The following is a 17,800-nucleotide window of genomic DNA, read 5'->3' as shown; positions in this document are numbered from 1 at the left end:
AAAGGTGATAACTAAAAGTAGTGTGGTTTCCTGGGTGAGATCCTAGAACAACAACAAAAAAAATGTAAAATGATATCTCATTGTCATTTTGATTTGTATTTCCCTACTAATAATGTTGAACATTTTTTTCATATGCTATTGGCCATTTGTATATTTTGTTTAGAGAAATGTCTATTTAAGATTTACTCATGTTGGATTGGGTTGTATTTCTTTCTGCTGTGTTATTTAAGTTCTTATATATTCCGGATGTTAAAACACTATCAGATTTACAATTTTCAAATATATTTCCCATTATTTGTATTATCTGTTTACTTTCTTGATGGTGTCCTTTGGTGCAAAGAAGTTTTTCATTTTGACACCAAATTTATCTAATTTTTCTTTGTTGCTAGTGCTTTTGGTGTTATATCTAAGAATCGATTACTAAATCTAAGTTCATGAAGATGTACACCCGTGGTTTTTCTTAGAGTTTTGGTTTTCAATCTTCTATTTCTGTCATTGCCAATTTTAGTTAATATCTGTGTAAAAAGCAAGTTGGGCTTCAATTTTATTCCATTGTACATGAAAATTTAGTGGTCTCTGCACCATGTCTTAAAGAGTCTCTTCATGCCTCACTGAATGGACTTGATATCCTTGTCAAAAATCAATTTACCATTGATCTGTATGTCTGTTCTCAAATCAATACACACTGTTTTGATTACTTTGGCTTTGTAGTAAGTTTCAAGATCTTTTTAAAACTTGTTTTGGCTATTTAGGGCTGCTTACTCTTCTGTATGAATTTCAGGATCAGCTTTTCTATTCTGCAAAAAAAGACCATGAGAATCTGAATAATAATTGTATGAAAACCGTACATCAAAGAACTCTTAAAATTCAACTACACAGAAAAAAAAATGATAAAATGAGCAAAATAACAGAACAGATATCTCCCCCAAAAATATAGATAGGAAGTCAGCATGTGAAAAGATGCTTAATATCATATGTTGATAGGGAATTGAAAATTGAAGCAATAATGACATATCACTACCTATCTATCAGAATGACTAAAATTTTTACAAAACAAAATGACAAGTTCCTGGAGAAGATGTGGAGCAGTCAAAATTCTTTCACTGCTGGTAGAAATGAAAAATGGTGAACATTACCTTAGAAAATAGTTTCATATAAAGTTAAAAACATCACCTTACCATATGATCTAGCAATCACAATCCTATATATTACCCAATTGATTTCAAACTATGACCACACAAAAACATTCACAGAATATTTATAACAGCTTTATCTGTAATCACCCCAAACTGGAAACAACCAAGATGTCCTTCAATGAGGTAAATAGAGAAACAAATTATGGTACAAACATAAAATGGAATATTATTCAGTGATTAAAAATAGAAATGAGTTGTCAGGTCATGAAAATACATGAATGAACATTGAGTGCCTATTTCCAAGTGAAAGAAGCAAGTCTGAAAAAGCTACATATTCTATTATTCTATGACATTTTTAAAAGGACAAAACTGTACATATAGAAAAGATCAGTAGTTGCCAGAGATTTAGAGGAGGAAAGTAGGAACAATAAGTACAGCCTATGGAATTTTTGTGCACTGAAATGATTTTGCATGATACTCTAGTGGTGGATGCACAAATTATATATTTATCAGAAACCACACAATTTTACAGCACAATGCCTTAATGTATTTGTTTTTAAAAATCTTTTAATAGGTTGGGGGATCCAAGGAATATATGCAGACTATATGACAAGAAAATTGTCATGCCTGTGTTATAAATGTACATGACAATCTCAGTAAAGTGGTTGGAAGAAAAAAGTAACTTGGGAAACAGTGGGGTTTGTAAGACTGATGGCAAAAGAAACTGTGCCTAAGTCCTCCAGTTTACAAATTTGCTTCCATGATGGCACAGTTAACAGTTTTGACACTATCCTGGTGTGTATACTGGAACTGAGCAATTGATTAAACAGATGGCAGATGTTGGGAGTCAGGCTTCTTGCTGTTGGAGTGAGAATTTACAGATCAGGCCAGATTTGAGCCATGTGGTCATGGATTAGAGTTGGAGACATTAGTATGAACTGATTGAAACTTATTGTAGGTTCAGATAGTTGAATACAAAAACATCTACAGATATGTGTTTATGCCCAGGTTTGAACAGACACAAGTATATCACCTTGTTCTCTCTGTCAAGAGGGAAAAGAAAATGAAACCCTGAGTAAGGAGCATAGTGGTAACTGTAATGCCCAGATTTGGGTTACCAATACCATGCCAAAAGAAAAATCAGGGCTTCTTGAAAAAATGGCTGAAGCTAGGACAAGTCCAGGCAATACATCAGATGAATCTGGAGCATCTTTTAGTGCCAGAAGTAAGGAATCATTCAAAAAAAAAAAATACTACATTATGGGAAATGTCAAAGGGACACAGAAGCCAAGTGAAAAGCCTCCCATTGGCCCAAGCTGAAACAGTCTAAGCATCAAAATAAATAAAGCAGTATTGTATTATAACCCAAAGTATAAAATAAATACTCATGAGTCTATTCTAATATAAATAAACGGTGACAGAGACAAATTTCCTTTGCAGCATAATCCCAAAACAGTGGTAACCTTTCAGTAGAGAAATCCGACAAAGCACTAACGTGGTCAGCTGGTGAAGACTCAAATCAACAGTGATAAATCATGTCTATTGTGTGTGCCCTTGACCTGATGTCACAAATATGGCACTTTACCTCTGTGATCTTCCCCTGAAAAACCCACATCTCTATTGTAATCATGAGAAAATCATAAGACAAATTCCCATACAGGGACATTGTACAAAACACCTGACCAGTGTTCCTCTAAACTATCAAGGTCACCAAAGATAAGGAAAATCTGAGATACTGTCAGAGATGAAGAAAAGGTGATCAACTAAAAGCAGTGTGGTTTCCTGGGTGAGATCCTAGAACAACAAAAAATAAATAAATAAAACAAAGACAACATTAGGTTAAAAACTAAGGAATAAACTATGGGCTTTAGTTATAATAATGGGTCACTATTGGTTTGTTAATTCTAATGAATGTATCACACAAATGTTAAGAAGTTAGTAATTGGAAAACTGGGTAAGGAGGGTATATGCAAACTCCGTTCCATCTTTCCAGTTTTTCTGTAAATCTAAAACTTCTAAAAAGCAAATTTTAAACAAATCAAAAACCTGATGATGTAGGTATTTTTGTCATTTGTCTAGTGAGGGAACCTCAAAGTAACTGGTGCAAGATTGCCCCCTACTTCAAGGGCAGAGGTACAATTTGAGTACAGGGCCCTTTCTACTAAATCTCACTGACTTTAGACTCTCTGTTCTCGGCTTCCTGCACACCCATTTATCTATGTGTGTGTTTCTTCCCAGGGTATGGCCTTTACACTTGAAGAAAGGCTGCAGCTAGGAATCCATGGCCTGATTCCCCCCTGCTTCCTGAGCCAGGACGTCCAGCTCCTCCGGATCATGAGATACTACGAGAAGCAGCAGAGTGACCTGGACAAGTGAGTGCCTGGAGTCTGTCCCCTCTATCTGATTATCGGGCTGAGCTGCTGTTTGCATATTCTCCAGCTAGCAAAGGCTGAGAACTCTGAGAGACCCCAGACCCAGCCTGTCATTAGAGTGATGGTGTCCCCGAGAGAGAATTATAATGTCAGAGTCATAGCCAACATGTTCTTGGAGAACAGAGAAGGGAACATGAACTCAACCAGTGGTACCTGGGAGGTCTTTTGGGAAGGCAGGAGAGGAGTCAGCCAAGAAGCACAAAGACTTCAGCAAACAGCAATGGGGTTCAGTAAGGGCATTTCACTGAGAAGGAAGAAATGAGGTGAAGATGTATAAAGAGGCATGTTAGGAAGTGGTACTTGCAGTATGGTTCCTGGAATACAGGGAATGTGGTGGGGGATAAGGCAGATGGACAGGGACACCTTGTCCTGTGTTGGCAGTTGGATAGGCAGCAGTCAATAACCCTGCCTCCTCTCTGAATCTTCATCAGTAGAAAGGTAGACACACAGACCCCATGTGGGAGACCCTGGGTCAGTTTAGCAGCTTTACTAAAGAAAGTAGTCACCTCTCCCATCACGTGGCTACAAATTGGCACAGCCAGGATTTGTACACAGATGACTGAATCCAGAGTCTATACTTTAAACTTCTCTATTATATGCCCCAACTAAGAACAGCAGAACCTAATGGCTATAAAACTAGACTCTAGTTCTAAACTGAGTTCAAATCCATATTCCACTGCTTAATAACAAGTTACCTCACCTCTCTGGGTCATTCTCCATCTACACAATGAATATGTCAAAGGTACCTAACTCGTAGGGCTTAAATGAAGCTAAAATGTGTTAGTCTTTGTGAAGTGCTTGGGGTAGTGCCTGACACATAGTAACTACTGTGTGAGAGTTTGTTAAATGCATGTGTCACATGGCTATGGGGTCTAGAAGAAATGTTGGAAGAAGACAAAATTTCCCTCTATGTCCTTAGAGCTAAATGACCAAGACTTTGGATCAGATGGTATTGCCACCCTCAAGAGCAGAGGTCAGCAGCACCTCACAGTCATCCTACACCTATCTCCCTATGTTTTCCACATATCAACCATAGCTTCTGAGAGGTAGTGAACAAGCAAGCCTCAGCTCACCCCCACGCCCAAAGTACTAGATTCTAAGGATTTTACTCACATTAACTCTAAGGCCCTACTGCAGCCCAGGTCAAATATTCTCTCCTTCTTGATCATTCCACTCAGTAGCCATGTCACTTGGAAAAGCAAACCAAAAATTATATAACAAATTCAACTGATAACATGAAACATACCCCAACTTTGAACAATCTGAGCCTCCCCCTCTTCTGTTAAATTCATAAAAATTAAAATAAGTCCAAAGTGAGATTTTCTTTATTAAAGATATTGAACTTTAAAAATTAAACTCCCCAAGTCCTTCCCTCCGTGGTTCTTTCCAGCTAGATAGGTCTCACTCATTTGCCAGGAAGGCACTGGAGGCTCAAGGAGAAATGGGAGTGCCCACCCCTGCGAGCTCTAGAAGGCTCACTCTGAATGCTGTGCTAACTATTTGATCCACTCATTCCCAGGACTCCCTCATTTCAGCAGGTACTTCAAAAAATGCCAAGAAAGCTTCTCAGCCTCCTTTGGGTAAAGGCAGTGTGGGCTGGTAAATGTTTAATAACTGGCTGTCTTTGGGAGTGAGAGGAGCAGAATGTAGAATTGAGAAGAGATGTGCCTAGATGGCTACTGGGTATGGGAATCCTCTACACTGGCAATGAGTTGAGATCCTGGCCATCCCTACTGTAAGTCTTCCCTTCCTAAAAACATTGTCCAAAATGCAGAGTTCAGTGTCTTTCATGAAGAAGAAGGTGCTGAGGCTCCAGGAAGTCACAAGACTTCCTCAAAGTCACACAGCTAGTAAGTGGCAGAGCTAGAAGTCAAACCCAGAGTGCCAATGCCATGTCCAGGGTTCATTCCCCTACAGCCCAGGTCTCTTCCCCTACCAGGGCATCTCCCTCAGCCCACTCCATGCAAGGGCCTCCAGTGCCCCCACCCTCTCTCCTAAGTGGTTGTCCAGAAAGACCGATTCAGCAGCCAGACCTCAATGTGAACCTCAACCCCTGAGTTTTCTCTCCCAGGGGTTTTTGCATTTTTAGGAGTATGGGTGAAAGGCTCTTTTTCTAGCTTAGTGATTTCAGGCTTCTAGGAACAGGTAAAAGAAAGATTATTTTCATATTATTCCTCTTGAGATGACTTGCTACTGAGCTGTTTGTGCACTCTGCTCAGGACAGAAAATAGCCATAGGTGGTAGGAAAGGACAGTTTGTATGGCACTCCTGCCTAGTACTTCACTGGGCCTACTTGACCTCCAGAGTATTTTTGTTCTATTTTCATTAATCAATGTCCATATAGTAATATCACTATCTCACACATTGTTTGAGGGCACATACTCTGGCATCAGACTGCTTTGGTTCAAATCCCTACTCTGCCATGAAATCTTGGGTTAGTTAATTTCTCTGTCCATTAGACTCTTTATCTCTAAAATAACATGAATTATAGTACCAATCTCGCAAGTCACTGGAAGCTTTCATGAAACCTATTTTGGACAGTACCTACACTGCGTACAGTGATAAAAAACTGAAGGCAGCTCATATTCTTCACATTTCTTAGAGGTCAATTCCCAGACTTAGGGGAGACGGATAATTTGTCCCTGAATGTCCCATGGCAGCTGAGCCAGACCCAAACCCTGGCTTCACACCAACCCAAGTGGCCTCAGCCCTTTCCATAGCAGCAGTATCAAGGGCCTGCGGTAATCCTGAGCTCAGCTTGCTGCTTCTCTCCCTTTCCAAGGTACATCATTCTCATGACGCTCCAAGACCGGAATGAGAAGTTGTTCTACCGAGTGCTGACGTCTGACGTGGAGAAGTTCATGCCGATCGTATACACACCTACCGTGGGGCTGGCCTGTCAGCACTATGGCCTGACCTTCCGCCGGCCACGGTGAGCGGATCTGAGGGGTCATTCCACAGAGGGCAATAATGACATGTTATTAGGCAAAAATATTGGCATTGCATTTCCTTCCAGAGCTAAAGAATTTGGGGATGGTTTTCTAAAGATGTCACTTTTTTGTCTTGTTGAGTTCATTTTATATATATATATATATATATATATATATATATATATATATATATAATTTTTTAATAGGAAAAGTGGGAAGATTTTCCAAAGAGCCCTCAGTGCCAAGTGCCTGATATAGAAATACACAGTTCTAGCACTAATGATTAGTGGTTATTAGTGTTATATATAATGGAATATTACCAGAGAATATTATTACTGTGTTAGGATATGTAAACATACAATGTACCATGTATAGATGTGTAATTTACATTTATATAGAATTTCTAAATCAGGGTTTATAGTTGATGTGTTCTAGGGGGAGCAGGTAATCATGGGTCTATGACAGCTTTTTAAATTTGTGCTGTCATGAAAGGTGAATGCAAAGAATTGAGACAAAAAAGCATTTGTCTACAGTGATCCAAGCATACCCACAGATTCTGACTAGAATGCATGGGCTCTGGGACTCTGTAGTGGTGAAACAGGAGAGTAGAGGAACTGAGTAGAATTGACAAGGGATTCTGCCCAATAGTGAGAGTCCTTTGTCTCCTTCACACTAGGGGGTTGGACTAATAGGGGACTGCTTCATACTGTTCAAGCTTCACTCAAGGTCCTCCAAAAGGTCAACCACAGACATTGGTGTGGCAGCAGTGAGGGGTTCCATGCAGGTAGAAACCGGCCTCTGCCAATCACTTGCTCCCAGAGAACCAAGTTATCCTTCGGTGGAGGTAGACAAGTGTATTGCAGAAGCTAGAAGCACAGCATAGGAAATGAGTATGAAACTGACCAAGCAGGGAGCTTATAAATGAACCAGAACCAGGAGAAAATCATAACTGTCAAGGCCAACTATAATCCTAAAATCTTTACATATCTTATTTAATTATCACAGTCCCCCTGTAGGTAGGCACTTTCCTATTTACAGATGAGGAAGCAAAGGACAGAGAAGTAAGTTGCTCAAAGTCACACAGCTTATAACTCTCAAAGCCAGGTCTCAACCACCCGTTGGAACCTGAGTACATCAGGTGGACCCATAACCATCACAGTATGCTGCCTCATGGTTCAGGTCTGTGCACATTTGGTGGGCATTCAGGGTGGGTGCCATTGAGCTCCATGTATATTTGACTTCCCAGGAGTCTAAGGTAGAGATTACCAGGTACCATTTCCAAAGCCTTCCTGGGAGGAATTGATTCAGCCAGTCCTGGAGCATGCAGCTGGGTTAGCCTGAGGCCAGCTCGGGCAGACTGAACCATCTTCTTGGATTAGTCCCTCCCCTCTTGGTGCAGACTTCCCACATGTGTTATGCACAAACCCTTCTTCTGATGATTACCCAATTAAGTCATTTGACATTTGCCATTCTGAGCTGTTGCTCTAGGTTTCCATCTGGCTGCTTTCCAGGTGTTGATTTCACACCTGCCTTGTTCCTGGGGGAAATGAGCATTTGGCTCCACCCCAGCCCTGAGCTTCATCTGAGGCCTGGTTTAGAATGGCTTTATGGATTAGCATCTGAAGGGAGGACAGCCCTGAGGCCAAGAGGAAGAGAGCCAGGACTTCTCGGTTTTTGAAAAGATAAACATTCCTGCCAGGTTCCTGGGAACAATGGAATCCTCTGTGAAAGGGCCTGGCCCCCCACCAAAGCTAATTAAGTCCAGCTGATCCTAAAATTGAGTCTCCAACACACTTGGGCTCTGCCATCACCTCACAACCAGGAAGAAGATGCCAGAGTATCTCAGGGGCACCTGAGGGTCCTGGGCAACTAGATACAGGAGAAGCTTCTGGACTCTGTCGGCCCTTCCTGTCTTATATTTCTCTCTCCTGGCACATTCTCTCCATGTGCCTTTATGGGCCTGGCTTGCAGGAATGCCCTCTGAAAGTCACCAGCATGTGACTTAGAAATAATGAAAGCTAGCTCTGACAGAGGCCAGGACAGAATTCAACCCAGAAGATGGGTGTGGAGAGGAAGCTACATGGTATCCAGTGTCAGTGAATACTCTTCCTCCCCAGGCCACCTCCTCTTGACCAGCATTGTCTTCACCTTCTTCATCTTCTTAGATTTCAAAGTGTACATATTTGTGGAACTTAAATTTCCAGTTCCAGTGTGAGATCTAATTTGTATGGGTCATAGCGATGTTAAAAAGACTTTCAAGATACCTATTAAAGATGGTGAAGCAAACTGTATTCAAGGGGGCCATGACCAGAGGTATAGGGACCACTGCAACAGAGTGCAGTGGTTACAGAAGTAAAGAAGAAGACTGGTCTCAACTCCAACAAGGACAAGTAAGGTTCTATAACAGTGAGCCTGATGGGAGTCAGTGAATGAAAAATTATTAAAATTACTAAAAGGAAACATCAAGAATAAGGAATTCCTGGCTAAACTGTCTGATAAGATTATTGCTGAAGGCAAGCCAGGGTGATAAGTTTTCAAGGTGGTTAAATACTAAGGGTGGGAAATTTTTGCTGAACTTAGTAAGATTCTTACACAAAGTGGGTACTTCAAGGACAGAAAGAGAAGCTCACCATCTAGCCTAGTCAAAAAGAACTCAGTAGCCTAACTAAAAGTTTGGTCAAAGTTAGGTTATGGTGTGAAAGGAGGTTGGACTTGGAAGTCAGGAAATCTTGACCTTGACTCTCAACTCCTGATGACATTACAATTAGCTAGTGCCCCCTCAGTTTTTTCATGTGTAAAATGGGAATGCTACCTATTCATGTGGCTTCTTGTGAAGATTTCATGAGATTCAATATGTCAAGGGCCTCGCCCTAATAGATGTTCAGTAGCCATGAACTGTCTGACCCATATCCCCAGCATGGGGCATCTGACTGAAACACCCCACCCAAAAATGTAAACCATAAACCCACTGAGAGCATCTCAGTCCCCTGAAATATCACTGTCTTCTGTTTTGGGATTCAGACTTCAAATTATCTGTACTTGTGCTTAACTAGTAAATCCATTAGAAAGTCCTGTGAGGAATTAGACAACAGACTGTAATGAGTTAAAGAGGTCCGGAAAGGAGTGGGTCATGGTTGGAGGCTCGCTCTGTTGATAATACCTGAAGAAATATTTGGATTTGGATAAAGCCAGCAGCCCTTGACCCTAAGCCAATTTGCTATCTACAAACAGGTGGGTTTCTGCATATAGGCCAGTAACCCAGCAGTAACAGTTAATACACATTATTAACAATTGCCATTTACTGAATGCTTGCAACAATCATGGTGGGCCTTAGGATAGGTACTTCATGTACATTTTATCTGAGCCCTACAACAACCCTACAAGGTGCTTTATAGAGAATAAAAGTAAACTAACTTGTCTAAGACATTATAGCTGACTCAAAGCCAATTCCCTGTGCTTTTCCTGAATATGCAAGCCAGCTTTGCTTGGCTCTGGTAAACTTGGTGCCTCTGACATAAACATTTGCAGGCTTGCCTTCTTATAAACTCCCTTGTTTGGTGAGTCTGCACACAAGAGGGACATGGGGAGACACACAGACACACACACATACACACACACACACACACACACACACGCACACACACACACACATACACACACGCACATACACACACATACACACACGCACATACACACACGCACATACACACACACACATATACACACACACACATACACACACACACACACACACACACACACGGTAGGGGCAGGATACCATGATGAACAGAGCAATGGGGCTGGAGTCCAGAGTCCAGAGTCCATGGGTCAGTCTCTAATAACCTGTGTCCTGTTACTCCACCTCCAAGGGGGTTTTTACAAAGGTCAGATGAGTAAATGCCTGTGAATATACCCTATCAATTGCAAAGTTCCTCATAAATTTAAAGGGTGTTACTTTTTCATCTCTTCTTCCTCATCCTAATCCTCACAAAGTTGTATGGTTAAGGCACACATTCTCCTCCTTGTAGTTTCTTGCTTCCTGGTCAATACATCTGGTGAACCTCATTTTCTTGGAACATTTTTCTCTTCAGCCACTCTACCGCCACCACCCACAAAAATACACACCTACAAAAGGAACCCTGGTAAATGAATCATGTGCTTCTGCTTCCTAAATATCCACTGGAGCCCATTTATAGTCACATACAGAAAAAAAAAGTCTCTCAAATTATTTGGCTCTCAGCAAGCCAAATAATTGAGTCCCATTTCCAACTTCCCTCATGTCTCAGTGACAGGATTTGTAGAACAGGGGAGTCACGTCCTCCTCCCTCCCTAGGCTTCCTCCTGCAGCTCCTATCACCACTCTCCCAACTTGCACCCCCAGTTTCCTGGCTCTCCTGTGCCATTACCACTTTGTAATGGAAATAGCTGCCTACCCATCTGATGCCAACAACTGATGAGATAGAAGCAAACATCATACTCAAGGGTGAGCTATTTGTGCAAATATGTCACTGGGGTGGCCTGCCTCTAAAAATGAACTGGCCAGTTGCAGTCCTTTTGGCGAACTTGTACTAAGACATGGAAAAAGCTACATAGAAAGAATTTTACAGTTGGGAAGGGAAACAAAGGCAGAAGATGCTTTGGTTTACATTTTAGAGTCAAGTTATGGTGGACCAAAGGTAAATGCCAGTTATGAAGGAACAGAAAAAGAACAGGAAGTAAAGGAGTGAGCCTGTGGAGAGAACTGGCCAGATGAGAGAGAAGAGATGGAAGACAGAGGCAGAGACTGATTGGTCCCCAGAGTTGCGTTGGTTCATGACAGTTTTCCACACTAATTCATGTTCACAAATTTACCATACACCCTCTTTTTCAAGAAGTAACTCAACCTCCAAATTGGGCATCTAGAAGAGCTAAATTGAAAAAGACCTGTGAAATCAGCTGGATCTGATTAGTTCCTAATCCGCTTGTTAATAGGTTGTATAAAGCTAACACATTAAAGTAAAGCATCAGGGAATCATGGAGTACTTGCTAAAATACAGAGTCAGCAAGGCTGGGAAGATGCCCGGAAACTTCATACCTAACAATATCCAGATGATACTGATGTTGCTGGTGCAAGAATCACCCTTTGAGAAACCCTGGATTAAAGTAGTTCACTGTAAAATGTAGAGAGCATCTGATGGAAGCAGAGGAACAGGTACCTCCAGTCCCAGCTGCACATTAGTAGAAAGAGCTGAGAGTTATGAGATATGGGTTCTGGTCCCAGTTCATGTTACCTACTAGGAGTATGAAATTCCATAAATCCTTCCCCCTTTCTGGACCTCATCAATAAAGTGAGGGAACTTTACTAGGTAATCTCAGGGGTTCCTTCCAACCCTGATAGTCTCTAATTCTTGGAGCAGACTAGGACACTATGGCTATAAATTTGCCTCTACGATTTCTGGCATTTTAGAGAAAAGAAATGCAAAAGTACAAGAAAACACATGCTTTTCATTTTCTGACAAGAAAAAACTTGCAGGCTTATCTGTTGAAGTGTCATTTTTACCGAGAGCTCTGATTCAAAAATGGGTGCCTTCCCAGAAGGCCAGCAGGGGAGTTCAGGATCTGTTATGGGTTGTTTGGTGTTGTGGCTTGGGAATGGATGCTGGAATAGATCTAAGAAAAGTGGCATGAGGAGCCCCTCCAAAGCAGGAGGAGGTTGTTCAGCTATTATTTGACAGGAATGTCACATGGAGTAAGTTAAATTGTTCCTGGACCCCACTTTGCTGAAACACGTTGGAATAGCAAGAAGGAACGTTTATTTTTATGTCTGAGTCACATGGGTTTCAATCACTGAGAGAATTGACTTGTTCTTTTTCAAAGGAAGTTTTGAGATTTACTTTCAAAAAAAAGTATGTACTTAACGGACCTACTCAGCAATGAAGCACCCAAAGGATTTTCTTTCTCTGTGGGGAGGACAGAGGACATTCCCCAGTCATCCATGAGTTTGGGTAAAGAAGACTGAGAATGAAGGTGGGGATTCAACTGCTGAAAAGCTCCTCACGGAGGCAAAGATGATATTTTCCTGGAGCAGGGATAAACTTTATTAAGTAGAACAGGATGTTCTGAGTTTGACTTCCTTTAGCCAGAGGCAGATCTCCCTGGCAATTTAAACAAATGGATTTTGTTTCTTTTTTTTAATCTGGCACTGTCTTTCCCCCTATGTCCCTGCCAATCCTAGCCGTAGTGATCAAAAGAGTAAGTGTGGGGAGAATTTCCTTACTCCGAGAAGGAAATACATACATACAAGCAGGGGTTGAGTAGACCTTTCCAAAGATAACCTTGATCTCCCACTGACCTGTAAAATGCACTGAGAGTGGTGTCCACTCACACTGAATTTAGTCCAGCAAGCATGGCTTCTTCAGAGAAACTGTAAGCAGTGCAAATGGTTTGAAAGTTCTGGGCTACAGAAGAAGTAAAGGATCACGGGTACAGAACTTGCGGGCTTATCTGTTGAAGTGTCATTTTTGCTGAAAGCTGTGATTCAAAAATGGGTGCTTTCCCAGAAGGTCAGACCAAATGAACCCCATCAGCAGCTGGCCAGTCCACAATGCTCCTTATTATATTGATGTTCTGCTCTTAGTCCATTTTACCCATAGTAATCCCTTCAAATTTCCCAGGTGCCCTGTTGGCATAACATTGAAAACTTCATTTCTGAACTTGATTTTTTTAGAAACTCAAACTAGCATTTCTCAAGCTAGTAGAGAATGGAATTTAGAGAGGATAGATATTATCTGAAATTGAGAGGGGCCTGTCTGGAGTGCTGTCTTTTACAGAAACAAAGCTCTGGTAGGGTGACATCAGCATTGTTCAAAAGGTTACTGGAGGGGAACAAGTGAAAAGATTAGAAGGACAAGAAAGAGTGTGGGTGGTGGAAGATGGATTTCTTCAACTTGGGACATTTAAACACTCTCTTCTTCTAAATCACAGGTTTTGTGGGAGAGGAACTGCTTGTTGTTCTTCCCTGAATCTCCTGTGGTGCTGAGCATAGTGTACTTTTAAGCAATTAATAGAGAGAACAACTAAAGACAATCTTCTGGGTGTGGGAGTGAGCTCAGTGGTAGAGTACAGCATGCACAAGGCCCTGGTTTGGGTCTTCAGCAGCAAAAACAAACAAATAAAACAAAACTTCTGATTAGATTCCACAAGTATCAGTTGAGCACCATCTTTATGGTTGGCCACCATGAGCACCTGAAAGATCCAAATGAAATAATGAAGTAATTCCGTGGTCCCTAGCCTTGAGGAGTTTATGATCCAACTAAGAACAATTTTAGGCAACATAAGCCAATGAGGGATGTGGGGTTCGGATCATCTAGTTTACTTTGTGAGTATTGATGAAGTAATTCTCTGTGGTTAAGAAATGTCCCCACTGAATTGTTGTGGGTTGTTTTTTTTTTTTTTTTAATTGTTGGTTCTTGATCTATTCCTTGAAAGGATTTTGATTCACATTGGGAAGATGGCCCAGCACAGTCCCTGGTACATACAAATTTATTAGATGGGTTCCAAGTAGGAGAAACTGTGTAGACAAGCTGTATGACTAGAACAAACCGAGAACCATAGACTCTCAGGACTGGGAGTAGGAAGGACTCTGCTGGGTTGCCTTTTCTTCCTTCTTAACATCCCCAGTTTTTCCCTCCAAATGGCCACATACTTTGAGTCTTGGCTCTTTCAGAACAAAGCAGTGGGTCAAAATTAATCTCTACCTATCTTGGTACTCTTGTCTCTTGCCAGTGATTCACTTAGGAGTAGATACATGACCCCCAAGTCTGGCCAAAAAGATGGGAAAATGGTCTGCCTAAAGACTTTGGGGAAAGGTTTTTCTCACTAAAGAGAGCCCCTTTTCTTTCCTGGAAACTCTCATATCTGCTGGGACACCGGGAACCTGAGGAAAACAACCCTAGGGCCAAGTAAAATGCCAAGGATGAGTCTGAGTCATTGATGACATTGTTGAGCCACTAAATAAACAAATTCTGCAGCACTTACCTCTGAACTTCTTGTAATATGAAATAAATTTCCTGTTTTCAACCAATTGGTGTCTGTTACCTACAGATAAAAGCAATCCCCCCTCTCTGATGGGTTTTTGAATCGCCTCTGTCATATAACAATAGCTCACATCTATTTATGCAATGGCACTCTTCTGTGTGCTTTACTCATTCAAATCTACAACATCTCTTGTGCTATGCAATATCAGTCCCATTTTCACAAAGAGGACACTGAGGCACTGAGAGTTAACCTGACTTATACATCTGGTACATGGTAGAGTCACAGTTTATTCCCAGGCTTCAAACTGTAAACCCTTGTCTTCTTCCCATTTCATGAGCCTCTCTCCGGTGATCACCCATCTCCAGGACAGAGGACTCTCCATGGCATTGACCTTTGCATGTGCAGGGTATGTAAGGAGATCATTCCACTGACAAGGATGGGGAAGATAAGGCTGGATGTAAGGCAAAGTGAGGAGTTCAGATTGGGCTAGCCACTTTTGAGTGGAGGATACTGTCATGGAAGCATTTCTTGAGTTTGATAATTCTCAGAAGACTAAAGAGGAGAGCCCAAGGGAAGCTATTGTATTAGCTAGCATGCTCACAAGAGCCTTAGTGACCTAGATGGGGAAATGAAGGGTGAAAACTCAGGATGCCAAGAAACAGAATCTGCAGTGCATGCAGACTGGTTGGATGTGAAGGTGAAAGTGAGAGTTCTCAGATTATGAACTGTGTTGTCATGGACTGAGAATTGTGCAAAGTTGAACTTGGGCTCCAGAAATGGTACACTGAGCTGAATTATAACTACAACTACTACCACTTGCTTTTATAGAGTGGTCAAGTTGCCTTTATTATCTTTGAATCCCCATCAGTTTCAAGAATTCAGATTGTATCATGGTCCCAGATCAGAGGTTCAGAAGTGAAGAGAGACTTGCCTAAGGCCATTGCCGTTAGTAAGTGGCAGGACCCAAACCTGTGTCTGTCCTATTCCAAGGTCTTTTCCCACTTCCATCTTGAAACTATGGTCCTACATTGTTAAAACTCAGCATTTCTGAATCATGTGTATTCCCACAAATGTGCCCCAACCCCCCTCTTTCCCCAAGAACAAAAAGCAAACACATTTGTATACTGAATGAAATTAGCAACGGGTACCTACAGAGAGTCCATGTGCTTCCTTCTCAGGACTAGAGAACCTTGCAGTCAGAGGAGATGAGTGGAGCTGTGAATTGCAGTGCAAAGTCAGGGTACTTGATTAAAGTGCCTCAGGGGAAAACGTCAGGATTTGCCCAGGTTCTCACACCTGCTCAGGCACAGCCTTTTAGGCACATAGCAAGGATCCTGAAAGCTCCCACAATATTCCTTTGAGTTGGTGAGAGGATATTTAATGGCCTGTACATTAAAAAGACCCCTGTGTGGCCTGTGGAACATTCTAGCCAACACAAATGTTACCTATATGCCCCTGTAGCCCACTTGCAAGCACTCCCAGATAACCCCACATTGGAGTTCCAAGACAGACTGAGGAATTTGCCTCCTAAGAGACCTTTGAAAGCAGTAAAATCTCTTCAAGAAGCAGTATATGGAACCCTGTCTTTGAATGGATGGAGTTGGTGGACATTAAGAGACCCTTGAGTTCTGCATTTCTGCAGGCTTGCCTCTCCGTGTAGCATGCACTGGCAGGATCACAGAGCTATAAATCAAGCAGCTCAAATCAAGGCCAAGAGAGGAAGTAACACACTGCCCACCAGAGACACAAGTCAGTAGAAATGGTAGGACTAAAACTCAGATCTCTTGCCTCTTATTCCAAAACTCTTTACTTTTCTCCATTTTTACACAGAGATATTATTTTTACAAAGAGATACTATTCCCACACTATTTGAATCAAACTTCATTCACAATTGTTATTTATATTTGTATAATGTATCAAAGTTGTAGAATGAATTCAAATACAGTCCTTTCAAGTGCCCTATGAAACAGGGGAGCCTCCCTTCACACAAAGAAAGGAGAAGTCAAGCAGTTAAGTGACTCCCCAAAGCTGTATAAATAGTAAGAGAAAGAACCCAGCCTAGGGTATGGAGCTTTCTCTTTGCATCCAGGACTCTTTCCACTTCTGGGCTGTAGAATTCCAATAAAGAGGAACCACTATTGTATACCCAACACCCAGCACAGGGCTTGCCACAGGGTCCTTGTTAGATGGAAAGGAGGATGGATGGGAGGATCCATGAGTAGACAAAAGAATTCAGGATCTTATTTTCCTGATGATTTTTAATAGAACCCCTGGGAGTGAATTTCTATTATGAATGGCTCCACTTAAAGGCAAAGAGTAATAACTCTCTATAACTGTTTTAAATGCTTGGGTCTTAAATTTTTGAAACATTAATGTAAAAAGTGGTTTAATTACTTTAAGAATTTTCAATAAGAAGATTGCATAGTATACACTCAGTAAATGTTTCTGGAATTTAATCATTTAAATGCTAGAATGGGGAAATAAAAGTAGTTGAAGAGTCTCTATGTTACTAAGATAATTAAAGAATAAACTTTACTGATTATTTGAAAAATAACTTGCCCCAAATTCAAGCCTATTGGGAAGAAATAAATAGCTTGAGTGAAGTGAGATCGTGACCTGCACATCCAGGATCTTTGGTTCTGGAGGGTTAATAACAATGTCCAATCCTCATCACAAATGAGTGAAGAGATTGCCCTTGCTTGCTGGTGCGCAATGGACCCTGGGTGAGCCAATCCGTGCTTCTCATGTGCAGCCAAGCAGAGGGACATAGAAGTGAAGTTGTCATGGTAACTTTTTTGCTGATTAGAAGAATAGATGAAGCTGGAGTCACCCTCTTTGCTTCACATGGGGGTGGAAGTCAGGCTATCCAGTAACGAGGAGCAGTGAGAATTCTCTCTAGACAAAGAAAGTACAGGAAGTTTTAATTTAACAAATAGTAGAACAAATGCAGGTCAGATGCTGACTAGAATCATTAAGATGCCAGGTAAATAGCTTTGATTATCAAACTGAGGAGGCGGTGGTTAAAAGTTGGTCTCTATCTAGGTCTGTGTTTTTAAACTTTCCTAATGTTGTGGGGATAAATGAGGCAAGGCACCAAAGATAGCAGTCAACAGTTTTATTTGGCTGCAGCCAGATTCAGAGGGCAAGCTTTTGCTGTAATCAATCAATCCCCGGAACCCCAAGTTCAGGTAGTTTCAGAACTTTAAACCCAGCATGTAAGGGGAGGGGCTCAGAAGCTCACAGTCTGCAGAAGTTCACATAAAAGCAGCTTTTTCTCTCACTGTTT

General features: G+C 41.4%; 1 protein-coding gene across 2 annotated transcripts in view; it reads left to right on the top strand.

Annotated features, from left to right (window-relative positions):
• Nucleotides 1-17,800, top strand: part of Me3 (malic enzyme 3) — a 199,031-nt gene that overhangs the window by 83,092 nt on the left and 98,139 nt on the right. For both annotated transcript variants that reach the window (XM_026401517.2, XM_077796882.1), the window contains exons 3-4: nucleotides 3,375-3,508; nucleotides 6,351-6,500. In XM_026401517.2, the coding sequence (XP_026257302.2) occupies nucleotides 3,375-3,508; nucleotides 6,351-6,500 (284 nt within the window). The remainder of the gene's footprint in view (nucleotides 1-3,374; nucleotides 3,509-6,350; nucleotides 6,501-17,800) is intronic.

This window comes from Urocitellus parryii, chromosome 4 (assembly GCF_045843805.1).
Source record: "Urocitellus parryii isolate mUroPar1 chromosome 4, mUroPar1.hap1, whole genome shotgun sequence".
NCBI lineage: Eukaryota > Metazoa > Chordata > Mammalia > Rodentia > Sciuridae > Urocitellus > Urocitellus parryii.
The sequence above is the reverse complement of the archived record's forward strand: the minus strand, read 5'-3'. Positions and strand labels throughout refer to the sequence as shown.